This window comes from Mus caroli, unplaced genomic scaffold (genome assembly GCF_978045245.1).
Source record: "Mus caroli unplaced genomic scaffold, Mus_caroli_1 scaffold_2, whole genome shotgun sequence".
Classification (NCBI taxonomy): Eukaryota; Metazoa; Chordata; class Mammalia; order Rodentia; family Muridae; genus Mus; species Mus caroli.
The window spans coordinates 59871213-59890801 of NW_028227257.1; the positions used below are offsets into that span (position 1 = coordinate 59871213).

Genomic DNA, 19589 nt, shown 5'->3' on the forward strand with positions numbered 1-19589 from the left:
ATTGTTTATCCTCAATATTTCATGCCAAGAGTCAGACTAGGGGCTGGTGAGATGGCTCAGTGGGTAAGAGCACCCGACTGCTCTTCTGAAGGTCCAGAGTTCAAATCCCAGCAACCACATGGTGACTCACAACCATCCGTAACGAGATCTGGCGCCCTCTTCTGGAGTGTCTGAAGACAGCTACAGTGTACTTACATATAATAAATAAATAAATAAATCTTAAAAAAAAAAGAGTCAGACTATATGTATTTTTAAACTCTTCACATATCTTAATGGCTTTATTGATATATTCATATTCTTCAAAATTTATAATTAGAGCATATAATCAAGCCACTTCAGTATATTAAGGTATGTAAGTAACTATTGCCACAATCAATTTTAAAGCCCTCTCAACACCTCCAGACTCTCTCCATGGCTTCCTGCATCTTCTCCCAAGCACAGCCCAAGGCAAGTACTATTATAATGTATTTTCTCTATATGCACAGTATGAGTTATTACATCAAACACTTACACTCTTGGTTCACTTTTTACAGAAATACATTATAAACGGAATGTTTGTGTCTCTCCATTCATATGTCGAAGCCCCAACCACTGAAGTGACTATTATCTGGAGACAGGCTCATAAAGATTACTCTTGATATGATAGGAATAGTATCCATACAAGAGCACTTTCTTTATTTTATTTATTTTTTTTTGTGGTTTTTTTCGAGACAGGGTTTCTCTGTGTAGCTCTGGCTGTCCTGGAACTCACTTTGTAGACCAGGCTGGCCTCGAACTCAGAAATCTGCCTGCCTCTGCCTCCTGAGTGCTGGGATTAAAGGCGTGCGCCACCACGCCCGGCTACGAGCACTTTCTTATCTTAAATTTATCTTATTTTATGTATGTGTTTTGCGTATATGTAGGTATGTGCACCAAATGTGTGCCTGGTGCCTGTGGGGATCAGATACAAAATGCTGAGTCACCTGCAGATGGTTGCAGCTACCATATGGGTGCTAGGAACCAAACTTATGTTCTCTGCAAGAGCAACAGTGCTTTGAACCATGGAGCAAACTCTTCATCCCCATTTACAAGAATGCTGTTCCCTTACTCTCTCCATTCCATCAGCTCCTACATGCCAAGAAGAAATATTTCAGAAGGATATGAGTCAGCCGGCACTTTGAAGTATGGAAAGATAAAGGTCTGTTGTGTCTGTTGTCTAAGCCTGCCAGGCTGTACTCTGAACAGACTAACACAGCTAAATAGGGGAAAATAATACTCTGGAAATAACTTACAGTAGCCAAGGTTACTGGAATCTTCACAGTACACCCTCCTTTCCAATATGCAAATGTCTTAGAGTCGTACCAGACCTGAAAAGAAACCAACTATACTGAAAGAGGGCAATCTCTCGTCTGTGAAGCCCGCACCCACCCACTATCTCCTTTTGCCCTTTAATAAGCTGCAACCCCTGGAAGGAAAGAATAAAAAGAAGTTTAAGTAGATATGATTAAAATTTGTGGGACAAGATGGGAAAAACATACCCCATGCCCCGTGTGTGTGTGTGTGTGTGTGTTTTACTGGGAATAGAACCTAAGCACTCTCACATCCTAAGGAAGTGCTTTACCACTGAAGTGTATCTCCTCCCCTCTTTTATTTGACATGGAGTCCTACTAAGTTATCCAGGCTGTCCTTGAACTCACTATATAGCCCAGGTAAACCTTGAACTTGAAATCTTTCTGCTGGAATTATGGGCCCATACCAGCAGGTCCCACATATTATTCCTTTAAGAAAATCCCAAAGCATGCATAAAGCCTGGTGTTGGGTCCTCAGCATATAATAAACTGGGCATGGTATTATATGCTTGTAATCCTAGGTGGGAGGATTAGAAGTTCAAGTTCATCGTAAGCTTAAAGGCTAGCCCAAGACACATGAGAGCCTATCTCAAAAAGAAGAGAAGGGAGAGGAGGAGGAGGAAGAGGAGGAGGAGGAAGAGGAGGAGGAGGAGAAGGAGAAGGAGAAGGAGGAGGAGGAGAAGGAAGGAAGGAAGAAAGGAAGGAAGGAAGGAAAGAAGGAAGGAAGGAAGGTAGAAAGGAAGGAAAGAAGGACGGAAGGAGAAGAGGAGGAGGTTACCAAAGGGGTATAACTGATGAACTAAAGACCATTCCTTGTTTATCGACATATTCAAAAGTTAATTGCTGAGCAATGTACTCTTGTGCTAGGTGCTAGACACGTATGCAGTTACGAGCTGTCCGGGAGTGGAAGATGAGAACATGCCTTCGTGGTTCTCACAGTCTACTGACTTGCAAAAGCTTCATGCTTGAGCTGATGAGATGCCTCAACAAGCAATGGTAAAGACTAGATACCTGTCTTTGTTCTCCAGAACCTTCAGAAAGGTGGAAGGAGAGACTGACTCCACATAATTGTTCTCTGACCTCTACATGCATGCTGTGGTACGTGAGACTTTTCCATCACACACACGCTATAAATAAACTGACTTAACGCTTGTAACCATAAGTAAGACAAAAAATTGAAAACACAACAAAACACAGGACAGCACATAACAAGCAAATCAATCACTACAGACAGGAGAAAAAGCATCAGAGAAGAAACAGACTGGAGGAAACGCACAGAAGCGGGATTACTCATTCCTACAGCATTGTATTTGGGGGTGATTATGAGAATTGGAGACAGGGTGCAAACTCTTATCTGGGAGCCCTAGCAAAGGTTAGTTGGTGAATTACCGAAAGGCATCCCACAAAGTAACTAGGTGTGAGAAATCCTCTACCTTAAAGCACCCCATCTCCATGAGGACTCACACATGACAAAGTGTGAAAGTAAAAAACATCCCTCAGGCTGTCACCCATTCCTCTTCTCCACCTTCCCTATGTTAAGTTTGTCTGAGTACAGTTTCATGACTGTGGAAAACAGTGTCTGAGGCAAATTCATAACTGCATGCTGAAGCAATTTCTTTCCCAAGACGGAAGCAAGCAGGAGAGCTGGAAGACACCAGACACATGTCTGTTAACTGCTCTTACCTCATCTGACCCTGGCAGGAACACGTCAATCATGGCGGTCTGTGGGTCTGTAACTGGATGAACCAATAAAGCACTTCCTAAAAAATGAAGGGGAGGTAAAGCTGAGTATCATTATAGGAAGTTGGAAAGGCTCCTTTCCCTTTGTTGAACTCCACTGTGCCCTTAAGATCACCAGACTGTGATCTTCTGTAAGGCGGAGACAATGGTGAGCTGAACAAATAATTCACCAGACAGAAGCACTGGTAGATCAAGGGCACAGGCTCAACGAGCTAATGGATCAAACCCACTTGTGGCCTTTAGGATTGTGGGGCAGGGGCCCTGTATATCACAGTCTCCTGCATTTATTTGTTTTTGTTTTTTGTTTTTGTTTTTTGTTTTTTGTTTGAGACAAGGTCTTGCTACGTAGCCAAGAGATACCTGGAACTCGCTCTGCATCCTGGGGTGGCTTTGGGAAGATCCTTCTGCCTTACCCTTTTGAACGCTTGAGCCACAACACTCAGCTCCACAGTTTCATTTTCTGCGTAAGTTCTGGGATGCCCACCATCAGGAAGCACCGCATCCTCTCACGTGCTTCATGGTTTGCCAGGCATGCCTCAGGTTAGAGTGAACTGCGAAGTGATGGAGAAGTCTGGGCTGTGCAGCTCCTCAGGCCTTTACCGTTGCAGTCTGGACCTCTCTTAAGGAGAGCCTGGAATGTTACTCTTGCTTTCCTATTGGCATCATACATGTGTCAAGCGCATTTATTTATGAGTTTGTTTTAAAGGTTTCCAGGGTCTCACTACATAACAGGCACCTTGAACTTGTGAGCATTGAATTATAGGCATGAACTGCTATGTCTATCTCAGATTGTTTCTTCTAGTCAATAAAGATTGAGTTCCAGGTACCATGCTAGTTTCCAGGGACATTTACATGAATAAATAAAACTAAGCTCCTATCTTCATGGAGTTTGTGGTAAGTGAAGAAGACAGATATTAAAAAGTAATTACAAGTGAGTCAGAGTTAAAGCGGAAAAAAAGGTAAAAGTACAAAGCAAAGTGAAAATTACCTAAGAAGTAGGGCAGGCTTTGAATGGACAGGACTGACTTTGAGTGGGGGGTATAGAATTGGAAGCAAGGATTAACCAAAGATGCTTCTCCAAGGCAGTGACGACTAAGCTGAAGCCAGATGTGCCAGGGCTTGAACACAGAACCTTGTGCATGTTATACAAGAACACACCCTCAACTATATCTCCAAGGGTTCTTGTTCCTGATATTCTTATTATCATCATTATCATTATTTACATTTGGAGGGTTCCACTATTTAGAATGGAATTGATTCTTTGGGCCCCAATTTCTAGCCTTGCTTCTTGAGCTTGATTCCTAACACAATAAACTTCCACGCTTTAGATTGCATGGTTGATCCTCATTAAAGAAGCCCAGCTAGGTATTATATAGTACATGCATGAAGTTTCAGAAATTTGGACCTTGATGAAGGGGATTACAAGTCCAAGGATAACCTGGGCTACAAAGCCTTGTCTTAGGTGAAAAAAAAAAAAAAAGCAAACTAAAACAAGGTCTACTACTGCAATTCCATGTTTTACTATAACCATCTGGTCTACTTTTTTTTTTGTTTTTGTTGTTGTTGTTGTTTTTTGAGATAGGGTTTCTCTGTATAGCCCTGGCTGTCCTGGAACTCACTTTGTAGACCAGGCTGGCCTTGAACTCAGAAATCCGCCTGCCTCTGCCTCCCGAGTGCTGGGATTAAAGGCGTGCGCCACCATGCCCGGCTGGTCTACTTTCTTATACTTACCTTCCCTGTAGTAGTCTCGCCAGGCTTTAGAGGAGTGGGTCCTAAACAAAACTCTCAGATCATATTCATCAATATGATGGGTTTATTTGGTATTAATAAGAATAATATGGTGAGGGCTACATTACAACAGAATAGAGCTACAGTTTCATTATTACATTAAAACTTTGGTGAAGGGTGGCAGGGTGGAGCTTAGCTGTTGTAGTGATTGTCTAGCATGCATGCTGCTCAGGGTTCTATCCCCAGCATCAGATGTGGCGAGGCATATTTGTGATCGCAGCACCTGGGATCAGAAATCAACCTCATCCTTAGATACAGAGTAAGCTCCAGGCTAGCCTGGGCTAAATAAGACCCTGACTCAAGAAAAAAAAATGGTGATGGAATCTCTTTTATTTTTATTAGTTGTCTTTCTTGGGTCTAGGAGATTCTCACTAGAAAATATAGTAACAACATAGTTACAGAATTTATCACAAGTATAACTGATCTATAAATACTTACCCAGCATGTATTCATCTTCCACAGCAAAAGTCTCTAAGTCATCAGGAAATTCAACCCACAGAGGCCTAGGAAAAGGAAACAGAACTTGCATTTAAAATATTGTTTTATTATTTTTGGTGTTAAATGTTTTACTAGAATTTTTAATGTTTTTTAGTATTATACCTCCCCAAAAGGAATTGGAAAATACAAAGAGCCAAGATTCTTTCTCCTATGACCAGAGAGTTTATGAGCAGTTGCTATGGTTACTTTACATTTATTATGTGAAAGAGCTTTCTATCAACTTGAATGTCCTAGTGGAATATTGAGACATCTCTTGTGTGTCACACTCCTGTCTGACTATTGAGTAACTACCTACCACTGCTGCAGGCAGAAACTAAGGCAAGTCTAAATGTGTAATGTTTCTTTCTTTTTTTTTTTTTTTTCAAGACAGGGTTTCTCTGTATAGCCCTGGCTGTCCTGGAACTCACTTTGTAGACCAGGCTGGCCTTGAACTCAGAAATCCGCCTGCCTCTGCCTCCCATGTGCTGGGATTAAAGGCATGCGCCACCACGCCCAGCTTGAAATTTATTTTTATTTTATTTTATTTATTTATTTATTTATTTATTTATTTATTTATTTTTGTTTTTCGAGACAGGGTTTCTCTGTGTAGCCCTGGCTGTCCTGGAACTCACTTTGTAGACCAGGCTGGCCTTGAACTCAGAAATCCGCCTGCCTCTGCCTCCCGAGTGCTGGGATTAAAGGCGTGCGCCACCACGCCCGGCTTTATTTATTTATTTTTTTTAATTTGAAAATTTTTTTTTTTTAGACTTTTAAAATTATTTTATGTGTATGAGTGTTTTGCATGCATGTATGTATGTGAACACGTGCATGACTGGTACCTGTGGATGTCAGAAGAGGGCATTGGATTCCCCCAGAACTGGAGTCAAATGTAGTTTGAGGCACCATGTGAGTGCTGGGAATTGAACTCAGGTTCTCTGAAAGAGCAACAAGTGCTTACCAGCTGAGCCAACTCTCCAGCCCAATATTTTTTAATAAATGAAATGTGTATTTACCAGCCTTTGCAACACTATATTCTGTTTCTACAGACCGGTAAGAAAGCAGGTGTCTCTAACCCTGGTAACAAATGGTAACAAAGTGTCTCTAACCCTGGATGATGACTAGAATTACCAGGAGACTCCTGGTCTCAAATAAGTTTAGGAACTGCCGACACATAATGTTTCCATCTCTCGGCATATACGAGTACTTTAATCATGAGAAGTAGGAATCTAGTCAGAGGCAGCACCACAGGCAGCACCACAACAGGAAATGAAGCTGACTGAAACCTGACTAAACATACAGCTTTTGTTCTCCTTTCCCAGCCCCTCATTACCGAGGGGATCTGTGGCTTGGCTGCTGGAGCTCCTAATAAGGGTGCTCTGTTACCTCATGACGGGCTGAGAAGACATGTGCGCGTGGTAGAACAGAGAATATAGATAGGGCAGGAGGGTGTAGCGCTGCCTGATGGCTTCCCGGATCAGCTGAGTGTATTCTTCCCCAAACAGCCAGGGTTCTCGTCGCTTGGTGTTCATGGTGGCATGGCCTCGGAAGAAGGGCTGGTAAGCTCCAGCCTGGTACCAACGCACAAGCAGCTCTGCCTCAGGATTGCCAATGAAGCCACCCACATCAGCTGGTTACACAGACAAAGACCAGATAAAGAAACCACACTTGTAACCAATAATGTGCTAAGGTAAAATAAGGCCTCGAAAAAGAGAGGAGACACTATGTGCATACTAAACTCGACAGGCAAACCTATGGCCTCAAATAGGGGAGTCTGAGCCCTGAACACCAGCCAGTGATCTCAAAGAATGCTCTGTGATTTCTTCTTTCCTTCTTTCTTTTTTGTCAAAAGGTCACAGGCTTTTCATTAAGAGCAGTTGTCCTATGTGTTCTGGATCTTCCATTACTCAGAAATTACAGTCTCCCTGGTTAGGAGTGTTTCTGTGTACCGAAGGAAAGGTGGCTGGTAATGTATTTCTTTGGAAAAGAAAAGCTAAAATAATATCAACCACAGAGCAGCTTTGGGGGCTTAGGTAGAATTTTCTGCTCACCCCGTGTGCAGGACATGTATTTCTTGCCTGTGGACCAATGTTATGAAGACACGTATATCCAAAAAAGTGTTATTAATTTGTTTTTATTCTTGTAGAAGATAAAAAATCAATCAGACCTGCATCTAGAATATACTGGAGGCAGTATATTCTGAGCACCTTCATGTTGGTAACAGCTATTAGCATTGAATTCTCAGGACGAGGGAAGGCAAGCCACCAGACATGCATTTTAACTACATCTTTTCTAAGAGCACATCTTTTGTGTGTGTATATGCGTGTGTGTGTGTGTGTTCATGTGTGAGGAGGCCACAAGACTTCAATGTCTTCCTCAGTCACTCTCTATTTTATCTTTTGAGACAAGTTGTCTCATTGAACCTGAAGTGTATTGATTGTCTAGACTGGCTTGTTAGCAAGCAACAGGAATCCTTCTGTCTCGTCCTCCTCAGCTCTGGGATCACAGGCATGTGCCATTGCATCTGGCTCTTTTACATGGGTGCTGGGGTTCATAACTGAGGTCCTCATGTTTGTGTAGCAAGCACTTTACTGACTGAGCCATCTCCATAGTCCGTCTGTTTTAGACAGAGTCTAGCCAGACCTCAGAGGATGTAGTAGCTCAAGAAAATCTTGAAACCTATGATCTATTTCCACATCCCGGTCTGGATCATAGGTATGTGCAATCATGTGTGTTTTTATGTGGGGCTGGGGATCACATTGAGGGCTTCTTGTGAGCTAGGTAAGCCTTAGAGCAACTGAGCACATCTTTTTTTTTTTAATTAGATATTTTCTTTATTTACATTTCAAATGCTATCCGGAAAGTTCCCTATACCCTCCCACCCGCCCTGCTCCCCTACCCACCCACTCCCGCATCTTGGCCCTGGCATTCCCCTGTTTTGGGGCATATAAAGTTTGCAATACCAAGGGGCCTCTCTTCCCAGTGATGGCTGACTAGGTCAACTGAGCACATCTTAAAGAAAAAAAAAAAGTTAAATCATGCTACAGAATCTTACATCTACTGAGCACAAAATATCTGTAAGGCTGATTCTCTTATTCCCTTGGCTACCCTGCTGCCTGTCACACCCCAGGCCTTGAGCATGCTAGGCTAGCACTCTACTGAGCTAGGTTGGCTTTGGTTTTCCAAGTTGGTTGCAGTGCTCTCATGTTTCTGGAACACTCAGTTACTGTGTCTCTGGAGGCAGTGCTGAGGGAACGAAACATCCTCCACCTGACTTTATGCCCTCAGCTCAGACAAGATATGTATAAGATTTAAACAAACAAACAACCCAAGTAAACAGAATCTTGCTATGTAGACCCAGCTGTCCTGCAGCTTGCTATGTAGACCAGGCTGGCCCCAAATTTGTAGAGATGCTCTTATCTCTGCCTTTAGAAGGCTGGATTAAAGGTGTGCACCACCAGACTGTGCAGTAGGTTTTAAAATGGCACTTCTGCTCTCCTCCTGTTTTCTTCCCTGCATTCATCCTTGCCCCAACAGGCTAGTGAGCACTGAGGAACCCCATCTCTCAGTCCCTCCTGCTCGACGCCTCAGGCCAGCAGCCAGCTTACCTCCACAGAAGGAGATTCCCGAGACACTGAGGGTGAGTAACATCGGGATGGAGATTTTCAGATAGCTCCATTCTGCTGTGTTGTCTCCCGTCCACACTGCACCTAGATCACCCATAATGAGGCACTGAAATACATACAAGTCTTCCAATGCATTCTATTTCATTTAGACTCCATATTTGTAAAATACAAAAATAACAAAAGGGGAAACAGATTTCTCACCTTAAACAAATTCTGATATTTCTGCAAAAGGTATCAATTTTCTAATGTGAAAAAGATATTAAGATCCATAAAACACTGGGTAGTGGTGGCACATGCCTTTAATCACAGCACTCAGGGAGTAGAGGCAGGCAGATCTCTGTGATTTTGATGCCAGCCTGGTCTACAGAGCAATATCCAGGACAGCCAAGGCTATAGAGAGAAACCCTATCTCAACACAAAAACAAATAAAAAAATCCCCAAACCCAAAACTATCTTAGGGTTTCTACTGCTGTGAAGAGACACACGAGCAAGGTAACTCCTATAAGAAACAACATTTAATTGGATCTGGCTTATAGGTTCAGAGGTTCAGTTCATTATCACGAAGGCAGAAGCACAGCAGCATCCAAGCAGGCGTGGGGCAAGAGGAGCTGAGAGCTCTGCATCTTCATCTGACTGTAGCAGGGGAAAGCTGACTCTTCTGCACTGGATAGAGCTTCAAAGCCCACCCCCACTAATTCTTTACATCAGCACCTAAGCTCTTAAAATAGCTTTGATTTTAAGACCCAGGGCCTTAAAATAGCCTTCCTGCTACAGAGTGGTTAAATTGAACCAGATCTGTAAACCAGATCCAGTCACAAATGACCCTGGCAAGAAACAACAGCCAGACCTATTTTAAACCATACTGCTAAGTGGAACAGGTGGTTAAAGCAGTTAAAGGTGTATTTCCCTGGTTTTTACAAGTCAAAAATAGGATTAGAGATGACCATGCCAGAAAAATGAATGCTCTCAAGTCACTTTTCCAACAAGTAAGGACCATTTCTTTAGTATGAAAAAAAGAAGTAAACTTGATTGTGGTAGTTTGAATAAAATGGCCCTATAGGCCCACAGGGAGAGACACTATTAGGAGGTGTGGCCTTGTTGGAGTAGGTGTGGCTTTGTTACAGGAGGTAGGATACTAGGAGGTGTGGCTTTGTTGTGTCACTAGGGGTGGGCTTTGAGGTCTCAGACATTCAAGCCAGGTGTAGAGTGACTCTCAGCCCTTCTCCAGCACCACATCTGCCTTCATGTCACTGTATTTCTCACCATGATGATAGTGGACTAAACCTCTGAAACTGTATGCCAGCCCCAATTAAATTTTTTCTTTATAAGCATTGCTGTGGTCATTGTGTCTCTTTACAGCCATAGAAATCCTAACTAAGACATTGATGATTTTTTTTTTTTTTTTTTACTGTTTTTGGGATGTAGGAGGGAGACAGGGTCTCATGAAATCCAAGATAGTCTTGGAGGATGACCATGAACTTCTGTTTTTTCTGCCTCCATCTCTGGAGTGCTAGGATTACAAACATGCACCACCTTGACTGGGTTTATATGATGCTGAGCCTTAAACCCAGGGCCTCTTTGCCTACTAGGTAGCCTTTTTATCAATTCTACGTCTTTTTACTCATAGTTAAAATATACATGTCAGAACACATAATTTTTTATACTGTAAGTTATAGGACTATTGAAGAGGAACATAGTGTCAGCATGTATCATAAATGGTATACAAAGGAAAAGGATGGGTAGCTACATTGTATTTTATAATGTGAGCTATTTCTTACCATACTTTTGTGATCCGGCAAAGAAGGAACGTGAAAGAACAAAGGGCCTCTCCTTCCCCTTAGATCGCTGTATCAATCCTTCTGCAGTAGCCATTTGCTGTAAGTCAGTCAATGGAGAAAGAATGGAAAGAGGAGACAGGATGAGGATATCATGCCAACATGCTCAATAGACTACTGACACGAGCAAGGTAAACAGTCGGAGGGACTATGAAATGGGAAATAATAAACCCACCAAGTCTTTTTGATGATACAATGAATGACATTAATTTATCTGGTGAAGATGGAAACATTTATTAGATTCGGAATATCAATGAAGTAATAGTAAACAGAAACAGGGGTGCAGATGAGAAGAGTGGCTACCCAGCATGCCTGAGGCTCAGCACGGCAGAAAGTAAACAAACATCACACAACAAAACAAAGCACCAGCCTACCATTTATTTAGTGGTACAATTGGTAGGCATTTTACAATATATTCCCATATGATCTGCACAATAATCTGTGAGTCAGATAGTTTTCATTGGTAAAAAATAAATTCAGAGATGTTAAGTGTCTGCTTTAGCCTACCTAAGAAATTCCTCAAGTAACCGACAATTAAAGCAAAAAGCTTTTAGAAAAGCATTATAGTATCTGAAAAAGGTTATATCCAGCCAGCAGCTCCCATTAGAAAATAGTGACTATGGGAGACCTATAGCCATGCAACCACATTCCAAAAATAACAAAGACTCATAGGTATAAATTAGAGTAAGTGACTCTCAATCTTTGGATATGATTAACAAATAGACAACAATTATACCATCTTTTCTGAGAAGGCTGAGCACTCTAGGAGAGCTTGCACATTTAAAAAGTATGGAGTGATGGTCTGAATGAGAACAGCCCCCATATATTTAAATACTCGCCTTCAGTTGGTGGAACTGTTTGGTAAGGATTAGAAGTGTGACCTTGTTAGAGGTGGTATGTCACCAGGGGTAGGCTTTGAGGTTTCAAAAGATTTATGCCATTCCCAGTGTGCCTCTCTCTTAAAGCCTATGACTGTAGATCAGGATATGAACTTTCACTGTTCCTTAACTGTGCCATCATGGTCTCTAATCTTGTGAACACCCAATGTAAATTAAATGCTTTATTTTATAAGTTCTTTTGAAGCCTTGTCTACAAAGTGAGTTCCAGGAGAGCTAGGGCTACAAAGAAAAGCCCTGTCTTGAAACAAACAAACAAACAAACAAACAAACAAACAAACAAACAAACAAGGTACCTTGGCCATGGTGTCTTTTCATTGTAATAGAACCTAAGCTATATATTTATTAAAATACACACAAACACACATTTGTTCACTTTTTTAGAAGATTTTTTTCCTTTTATGTGTGAGTGTTTTGCTTGCATGTATTATGCGCATGCCCTGCCCATGGATACTAGAAGAAGGTTTTAGATCCCCTGGAACTGGAATTACTGATGGTTGCTAGCCACCAAATAGGTACTGAGAACTGAACCACTGAACCATTTCTCTAGCCCTTTAAAAAATATTTAAAAATGTATGTATAAGTGAGTGTATACTCCCTGTGTGGGTGCTTCTGAGGAAAGTGTTAGATGCCCTGGAGCTGGAGTCACAGGCTTTGTGAGCTGCCTGACTTAGGTGTTGGGAACAAACTCAGGCTGGCTGGAAGAGCAGGAAGCCCTCCTAAGCACTGATCTTAACCATCACTCTAGCCACTGTCTGCCTTTTACTTTTGTGACAGAGTCTTGTTGTATGGTCTAGGCAGGCCTGGAACTCATTATGTAGGCCAGGTAGGCCTTGAATTCACAGTCCCTTCGTACTATAGGTAGATACTAGGATTGCACATGTATGCCACCAAACTCAGCTAAACTAGCAACAGATGGATACTTATGAAATTTTAAAACCTTGCTTTAATTACATTCATTAACACATTTGTAGATTGCCTGTGTCAATAAACATCCTTTAGTAGTTCACAATATTTAAAATTTTATCAGGTTTATTGTGGAAGGAAAAGGAATCACAGAGAGGAAAAATAAATTGGCTGTAATCTAAGACTCTCTGCAGTTTACAACAAAGACACACAACAAACATGCATAGCACACTTAATTATACAACTGACTTCCTGTTTAAAAGCAGGCCACATGAATCTATTTGACTTCTATTTAGACGTCTTACCTGATAAAATCCGTAGATGTTGTGAAGTTCTCTGTGTTCCCAGTTGCCATAATGAACAGCACTCTTGTGCATGGTTAGCTCAGGCCCTCTGAAGACTGAGGGCTCATTCATGTCATTCCATAGGAAAAGGATGTCCGTAGATCCCTAGGAAGTGAATCGGGGTCATGAGAATCCTCCCCCAGGATGACGTTAATAGGATAGTATCCCTGATCTTCTTTCCTTTCTTTCTTATTTATTTTTTATGCTGTGAATTTTGTCTGTTTTGTTCAATAAAAATCCCATGAACCGAGAACAGTATCTAACCCAAAGAAAGCTATCAATAAATATTTGTTGATAGAATGTTGCACTTTATTGTCTACAAAATACACACTGCCCTGCAAGTTCTCTCCAAGACATCTTGAGAGAATACATGCCAGAAAAAGTGTGCGCATTCACCATTAGGCTCTACATCGTCCACTATCTACTATAAATCTTCACTTGATGTTATCCAAAGAGCTGAGAAGAAATCTCTGCTACAATTCTTAACTGAAAGCAATTATTACTATACATGAATTGTTTTTTTTTTCCTCTAATACTCTGAGTTATCTGTTTGTTAACATCTTACATAGTTTGTGTTCTAGTGAACATGGTACTGAAATTCTTTTTATAAAATTCCTGGTCTCAGCATTTGCCTTCCATTACAGGGAACATCAGCCAGCTCATTCTGTTGTTTCCTAATGCCCTGTCTTTCACACGGTGACCTACTAAGTCCCAGCTTCCTTCCAGGACACCGCAGAGACCTTACCCACATGGTAGATGATCCTTCCAATGCTTGGGAGTGGCCTATGTATTTCTTTATGATTCTTTACCTTCAACTATTTCTAAGCATATGCACTGTGTGTGTGTGTGTGTGTGTGTGTGTGTAAGCGAGGGAGAGGGAGAGGGGAGAGGGAGAAGAGGAGAGAGAATGTAGAGTCTCTCTATTATGTAGTTCTGGCTGTCCTGGAACTCACTATGTATACCAGGCTAGCCTTGAATTTACAGAGATCCATCTACCTCTGCCTCCCGAGTTCTAGGATTAAAGATGTCCACCACCATGCTTAGCTTCTAAGTAAATGCACTTCTAAGAGTAAAGCTGTCTAGTTTTCCAACATTTGCCTGCAGTCTTCTTTAGCACTTCTAAGGCAAATATCAGCAAGCTCTCTTCTTCTCCTTCTCATTGTCTTTCCAATTCTTCTTTTTCTTGTTGTTGTTCTTTTTCCTCTTCTTCTTGTCCTCCTCCTCCTCCCCTCTCCTCCTCCTCCCTTTTCTTCTTCATGTAAAGATATAGATAATGTACATGTCTATCTTTGTGTATTATAAAACCTCATTAATACTCTACTCTGGCACAGTATTGTGAAAGCAGCCACACACAATGAAGTGAATGACTATAGGCATATTTAGCTAAGGACTGTTGTCTATACTGCTCTGTTTTCAAATCTCCTAATCAATGATGCACAAAAGCAAATGTCTTGTGCTTAAGAGCTGAGCTTGGGAGACAAATAGACTTGAATCAAACCTTGGGCTCATCCCTTAGTAATGGGTGACTTTATGGGTTTTTAAAACTCTTCACACCTCAATTTTATTATGTGTGAGGTTAAGATTTAATTCAGAGTGTTTTATAAAGAGGAAATGGGGTAATGCACAACAAATGCTTAAAACAGCAGTTGGTCTGGGGTTAGGCATTACCATGACTGCTGCCATCACCATAATGGTGGAACACGAGTCTCTAATGTGACTTCTCCAGTTCTTTTGTGGTTCTATTAAGATTTTAATTATTATATTTTACTTGAACAATACATTATGGCTTATAACAGTTCTTTTCAACATTCCTAATGCTGTGACCTTTTAGTAAAGTTCCTCATGTTGTAGTGACCCTCAAACATAAAATTATTTCTTGTTGCTAGCTTTTAACTGCAATTTTGCTATTATTATGAATTGTAATGTAAATATCTGATATGCAGGTATCTGGTATGTAAACCCTGTGAAAGGGTTGTTCAACAACCCCAAAGGGGTTGAGAACAACTGGTAATATCCACTTAATTGCTGTGTCAATATATATAAAAGCTACATAATAACCAACTAAGCAACTACCTTTTCCTTTCATTATTTCAGGTTGTACTGGCTGGTTTTGAGTGTCAACTTGACCCAAGCTGGAGTTATCACAGAGAAAGGAGCCTCCCTTGAGGAAATGCCTCCATGAGATCCAGCTGTAAGGCATTTTCTCAACTAGTGATCAAGGAGGGAGGGCCCATTGTGGGTGGTGCCTACCCTGGGCTGGTAGTCCTGGGTTCTATAAGAGCAGGCTGAGCAAGCCAGGGGAAGCAAGCCAGTAAAGAACATCTCTCCATAGCCTCTGCATCAGCTCCTGCTTCCTGACCTGCTTGAGTTCCAGTCCTGACTTCCTTTGGTGATGAACATCAATGTGGAAATGTAAGCTTAATAAACCCTTTCCTCTCCAACTTGCTTCTTGGTTATAATGTTTGTGAGGGAATAGAAACCCTGACTAAGACACAGGTTAACTAGGAAACAGTAAAAGAATAAAAACCAACCTGATAAACAGGAAAAGCAAAAAGGCTGGAATACCACTCTCTGACCTTGGGGTTGGTGAAATCCAGATAAGACGAGAGACCTGCAGAGGCACAACAGTGGGCAGTCTGTCAAGAACAGTGGTGTTTACAGTAAGATGTGTGGTAAGGAAGATCTGCGATGTGAGAGTCAGATCATCAATGGACACCTTATGTCAAATACAAAGGACAACTGAGAGAGGCACGGTCTACAAGGGAGTGAAGGTAATCTTTAAAGTGACAAAATTTAAAACTTTTAACACAGAGGCTCAGGGTGTAAAATGTGTGTGTTGTTTTTATTTTGATTTTTTTAAATGTTTCTTTAAAGTTTCCTTTTCTTACAAGCAGTAACCAGTTCTCTTAACTCCCAGTTACCAGCCCAGGCCCTTTCAAAGGTTTCTCCCAGCCATTCCTCCCAGCCCCTTCAAACATTTCTCCCAACTGTTCTAGCCTATCTGCTTAGCCTGGCTTCTCCTGGCTCAACTCTCTCTTCTCTTCTCTTCTCTTCTCTTCTCTTCTCTTCTCTTCTCTTCTCTTCTCTTCTCTTCTCCCTCTCCCTCTCCCTCTCCCTCTCCTCCCTCTCCCTCTCCCTCTCCCTCTCCCTCTCCCTCTCCCTCTCCCTCTCCCTCTCCCTCTCCCTCTCCCTCTCCCTCTCCCTCTCCCTCTCCCTCTCCCTCTCCCTCTCCCTCTCCCTCTCCCTCCCCCTCCCCCTCCCCCTCCCCCTCCCCCTCCCCCTCCCCCTCCTCTCCCCTCCTCCCCTCCTCTCCCCTCTCCTCCCCTCTCCCCTCTCCCCTCTCCCCTCTCCCCTCTCCCCTCCCCTCCCCTCCCCTCCCCTCCCCTCCTCTCCTCTCCTCTCCTCTCCTCTCCTCTCCTCTCCTCTTCTCTCCTCTTCTCTCTCTGCTAGCCCAATTCACTTTCAACAATATCTTCTCTGGCTTAGCTCAGCTTTTCCTGGCTCAATGGTCTCCTATTTTCACTCTGTTTAATCTCTTTTCTGCACCAACTGTCTTCTTTATCCTACCCAATCTTCTCCCTTCCTGCACCAACCGTCTTCTCTAACTCTACTCTCTGACTCTACCCTTCTGCGACTGACCCTACTCTTTCTCTCAGCCTCTGTTGGCTTTTTATATCTCTCCCGTTCCAAGAAATCCAAGAGGCAACTGACACTGAAAGTCATAGGGTCAATAGTTCTATTAAAGTGGGTGACCTTTATAGGGTCTTCCCTCTGAGCATCATTGATTAGAAGATTAGAAAACAGAGCAGTATAGACAACAAACCTTAGCTAACTATGGCTATAGACATTCACTTCATCACTAGTATCTGGGATCCTTTAAAGTGTCAGACACACAAAATAAATCACACTACACATGGGCATGAGCTTGTTTGCTTATTTTTCATGCTCTCATCTATCTGATCACTGACTGATAAGTGCACTCAGAGCTCACTGCATGAGGTGTTAGAAAAGATACCAAAGAAGGCAATAGTGGCTCCCTTAAAGGTACTACAGATGTGGCTGGAAGAGAAAGAGATGCCCATAAAGAATGAAAATGTCGGCCATAGATGTTTCATTAGTTGAGACTGAAGAAGTGGAAATAAATGATACCATACCAGGCCAACATACTCCTTCGAAGTCGCCACCCTCTGGATTCTTCACAAAGAAGCCCTGTTCTTTGGCTTGAGCGTAGATGGTGTAGTCAGGATCCACCTTGATGTGGGGGTCACTGATAACCACAAGCTGTCAGGACACATTTTAAGAGCATGTCAGTTTTATGAGACTTATGTTCATTTAGGTGTTTTAGCCATAGTTTAGGAGGGTTGAATTTTACTCAGAAACTACCACTCATTGAAAATTTTGGACATTTGTAAATCCTTGTAACATTTCATTCAGAAAACTGTTATTAAATCTGGTGAATCCTGTTATAATTATCATAATTTATCATTTTATTATTATATTTTACATTAATTAATTTCTTAATTGTGTGTGTCTGTGTGTGGATATGTCTGAAGTTGGTTCTCTCCTGCCATCAGGTATGTTCTGGGGCTTGAACTCACTCAGGTCCTCAGACTTGGTGGCAAAGTGCCTTTACCCACTGAGCCTTTTCAGCAGCCATGCATGTCTTTAAGATGATATTTGCTAAGCTTTCATCTATCTGTGGTGCCAGGTGCCATAGGAAAGGATTAACTGGGCAAAGTCCTAACTCCCTAAGTATTCAGGACAAAGAGGACACTGATGAAAAGAAGTCACAAAGAGGCCAGGGAGGTAACTTAGTCAAGTCAGGTCCTTACAAACATGAGGACCTAAGTTTGAGCCCAGAACCCATATAAAGAAGCCAGGCTTGGTGGCACGTGTTTGTAATCCCAGCACTGGGAAGATGGAGGCAGGTATATGGTCTTTGGGGTTCTATGGCCATTATGTCAGTGAGAGACCATGTCTCACAAGAAAGAAAAAGGAAAAGTAGGTAGCATCTAGGAAATGACACAAGGCTGTCCTCTGGCTTCTATAGGAATATGTGCGTACCCATTCCCCGCCTCAACTCCTTCCAAACTACAGAAACCAAGGAAATGACATGGCAAAACCAAGCCAAAACATCAAAACAATAACACCATCTAAACAAGGCTGATGGATGGTTCAGGAACCAACCAAGAAGATCTGAGTTTGATCCCTGGAATCCAAGTTCCAATAGGTAGAAAGAGCATCTTTTCATGTGCTTCTTGGCTATCTTTACTTGAATATCTTCTTTGGTGGACTATTTATCTGTTCAAATCCTGTGCTAGTTCTTTAAGTGTTGGAAGTTTTGTAGTTGCTGAGTTACAGAGCTTGTTAATATTCTGTCATACACTTCTGTTTATGTCTCTGTCTTGTATTATTACAGTTGCATATGCTTGCTTTTTCCCACCACTCAAAGACCTCTTCAACACTAGCACAACATCTTGAACATGGAAAGGTCTCAGGAAATGGGGGATGGAGAACAGCTTTGCTGTTAAGATCACTGGCTGCTCTTAAAGAAACCTGGGTTCAATCCTTAGCACCCACATGGCAGCTCATAACAATCTGTAGCTCCAGTCCCAGAGGATCAGATATCTTTTTCCCTTCTTTAAATTTTGGGATTAAAAAGCTCTAGACATCAGGGTGACATCACCTTGCGTTTTTTGCTCCTGAGCAATTCTTGCATCCTTTTGGGGTTTGCGAATCTCTTTTTGTCCCAGGTGAAGTACTTCTTGTCCTCCGTGTGCTCTATGTCCAGCCACATGACATCATATGGAATGTCATGCTCATCAAACCCTGCATCTACTGCCTTCACATCCTGTTCATCTTCATAGTTCCAGCGACACTGGTGGTACCCCAAGGAAAAAAGAGGGGGCATGGCTTGTGTGCCTAAAAGAGATGACAATGGAGACCACTAATGTTACTCAATCAGTGGCCATCTCCCCAATCTCTGCAGGCTATTGGCACTGAACTTGACACTACTATATAGAATATTAATAGAAGAATGTAGTAATTAGGGTGACAGGGCAGGTATATAAATAAATTCCGACCTGAGATATATATCTACATATCTATATCTATCTGTTATGATAAAGGTATCAGTCTAGTGCTTCCAGAGTAATGTTACATCTTTAGACATTTCCCAAGGCAGGTGAGAAGAGTAGATACCTTGAATAATAAGTAGGAGGATGCCAGGCAGGGAAACAAGGTAGAGCTTAGAGAACAGAGATAGGCAAAGAAGTACATGTAGTCTTAGAGAAAATAAATAGTGTAGACATGACAGTGTGAGAGGCCAAGAGAAGCTGAAACTGGAAAGGCTTAATTTATAAAGAGCCCTGTATGTCAAGCTCAGAATTCTTCCCATATTTTTTATGCAAGAAAACATCAAATACAGAAGATGTATTTTATACAAGAAAACATCAAATGGCAGATCAGGTTGTGGATGCAGCTCAGGTGGTAGAGCACTTGCCTAGTATGCACAAAACTCTGGGTTCAAAATTCACAGCACCCTATAAAACTGGAAGTGAGGCATGCCTGTAATCCCAGCACTTGGGAGAGGTAGAGCAGAGGAATCAGAAGTTCAAAGCCACCCTTGTCTACATAGAAAGTTCAAGACCAG

The 19589-nt window shown here is 42.0% G+C and overlaps 1 protein-coding gene across 2 annotated transcripts in view; it reads right to left on the reverse strand.

The window, feature by feature from the left end:
- Window positions 1-19589, reverse strand: part of Ganc (glucosidase alpha, neutral C) — a 58010-nt gene that overhangs the window by 8723 nt on the left and 29698 nt on the right. For both annotated transcript variants that reach the window (XM_085834541.1, XM_029484480.2), the window contains exons 11-20: window positions 18624-18859; window positions 17092-17218; window positions 15469-15548; window positions 12899-13042; window positions 10735-10831; window positions 8939-9040; window positions 6717-6960; window positions 5295-5359; window positions 3012-3088; window positions 1272-1346 (exon numbers count right to left, since the gene is read on the reverse strand). In XM_085834541.1, the coding sequence (XP_085690667.1) occupies window positions 1272-1346; window positions 3012-3088; window positions 5295-5359; window positions 6717-6960; window positions 8939-9040; window positions 10735-10831; window positions 12899-13042; window positions 15469-15548; window positions 17092-17218; window positions 18624-18859 (1247 nt within the window). The remainder of the gene's footprint in view (window positions 1-1271; window positions 1347-3011; window positions 3089-5294; window positions 5360-6716; window positions 6961-8938; window positions 9041-10734; window positions 10832-12898; window positions 13043-15468; window positions 15549-17091; window positions 17219-18623; window positions 18860-19589) is intronic.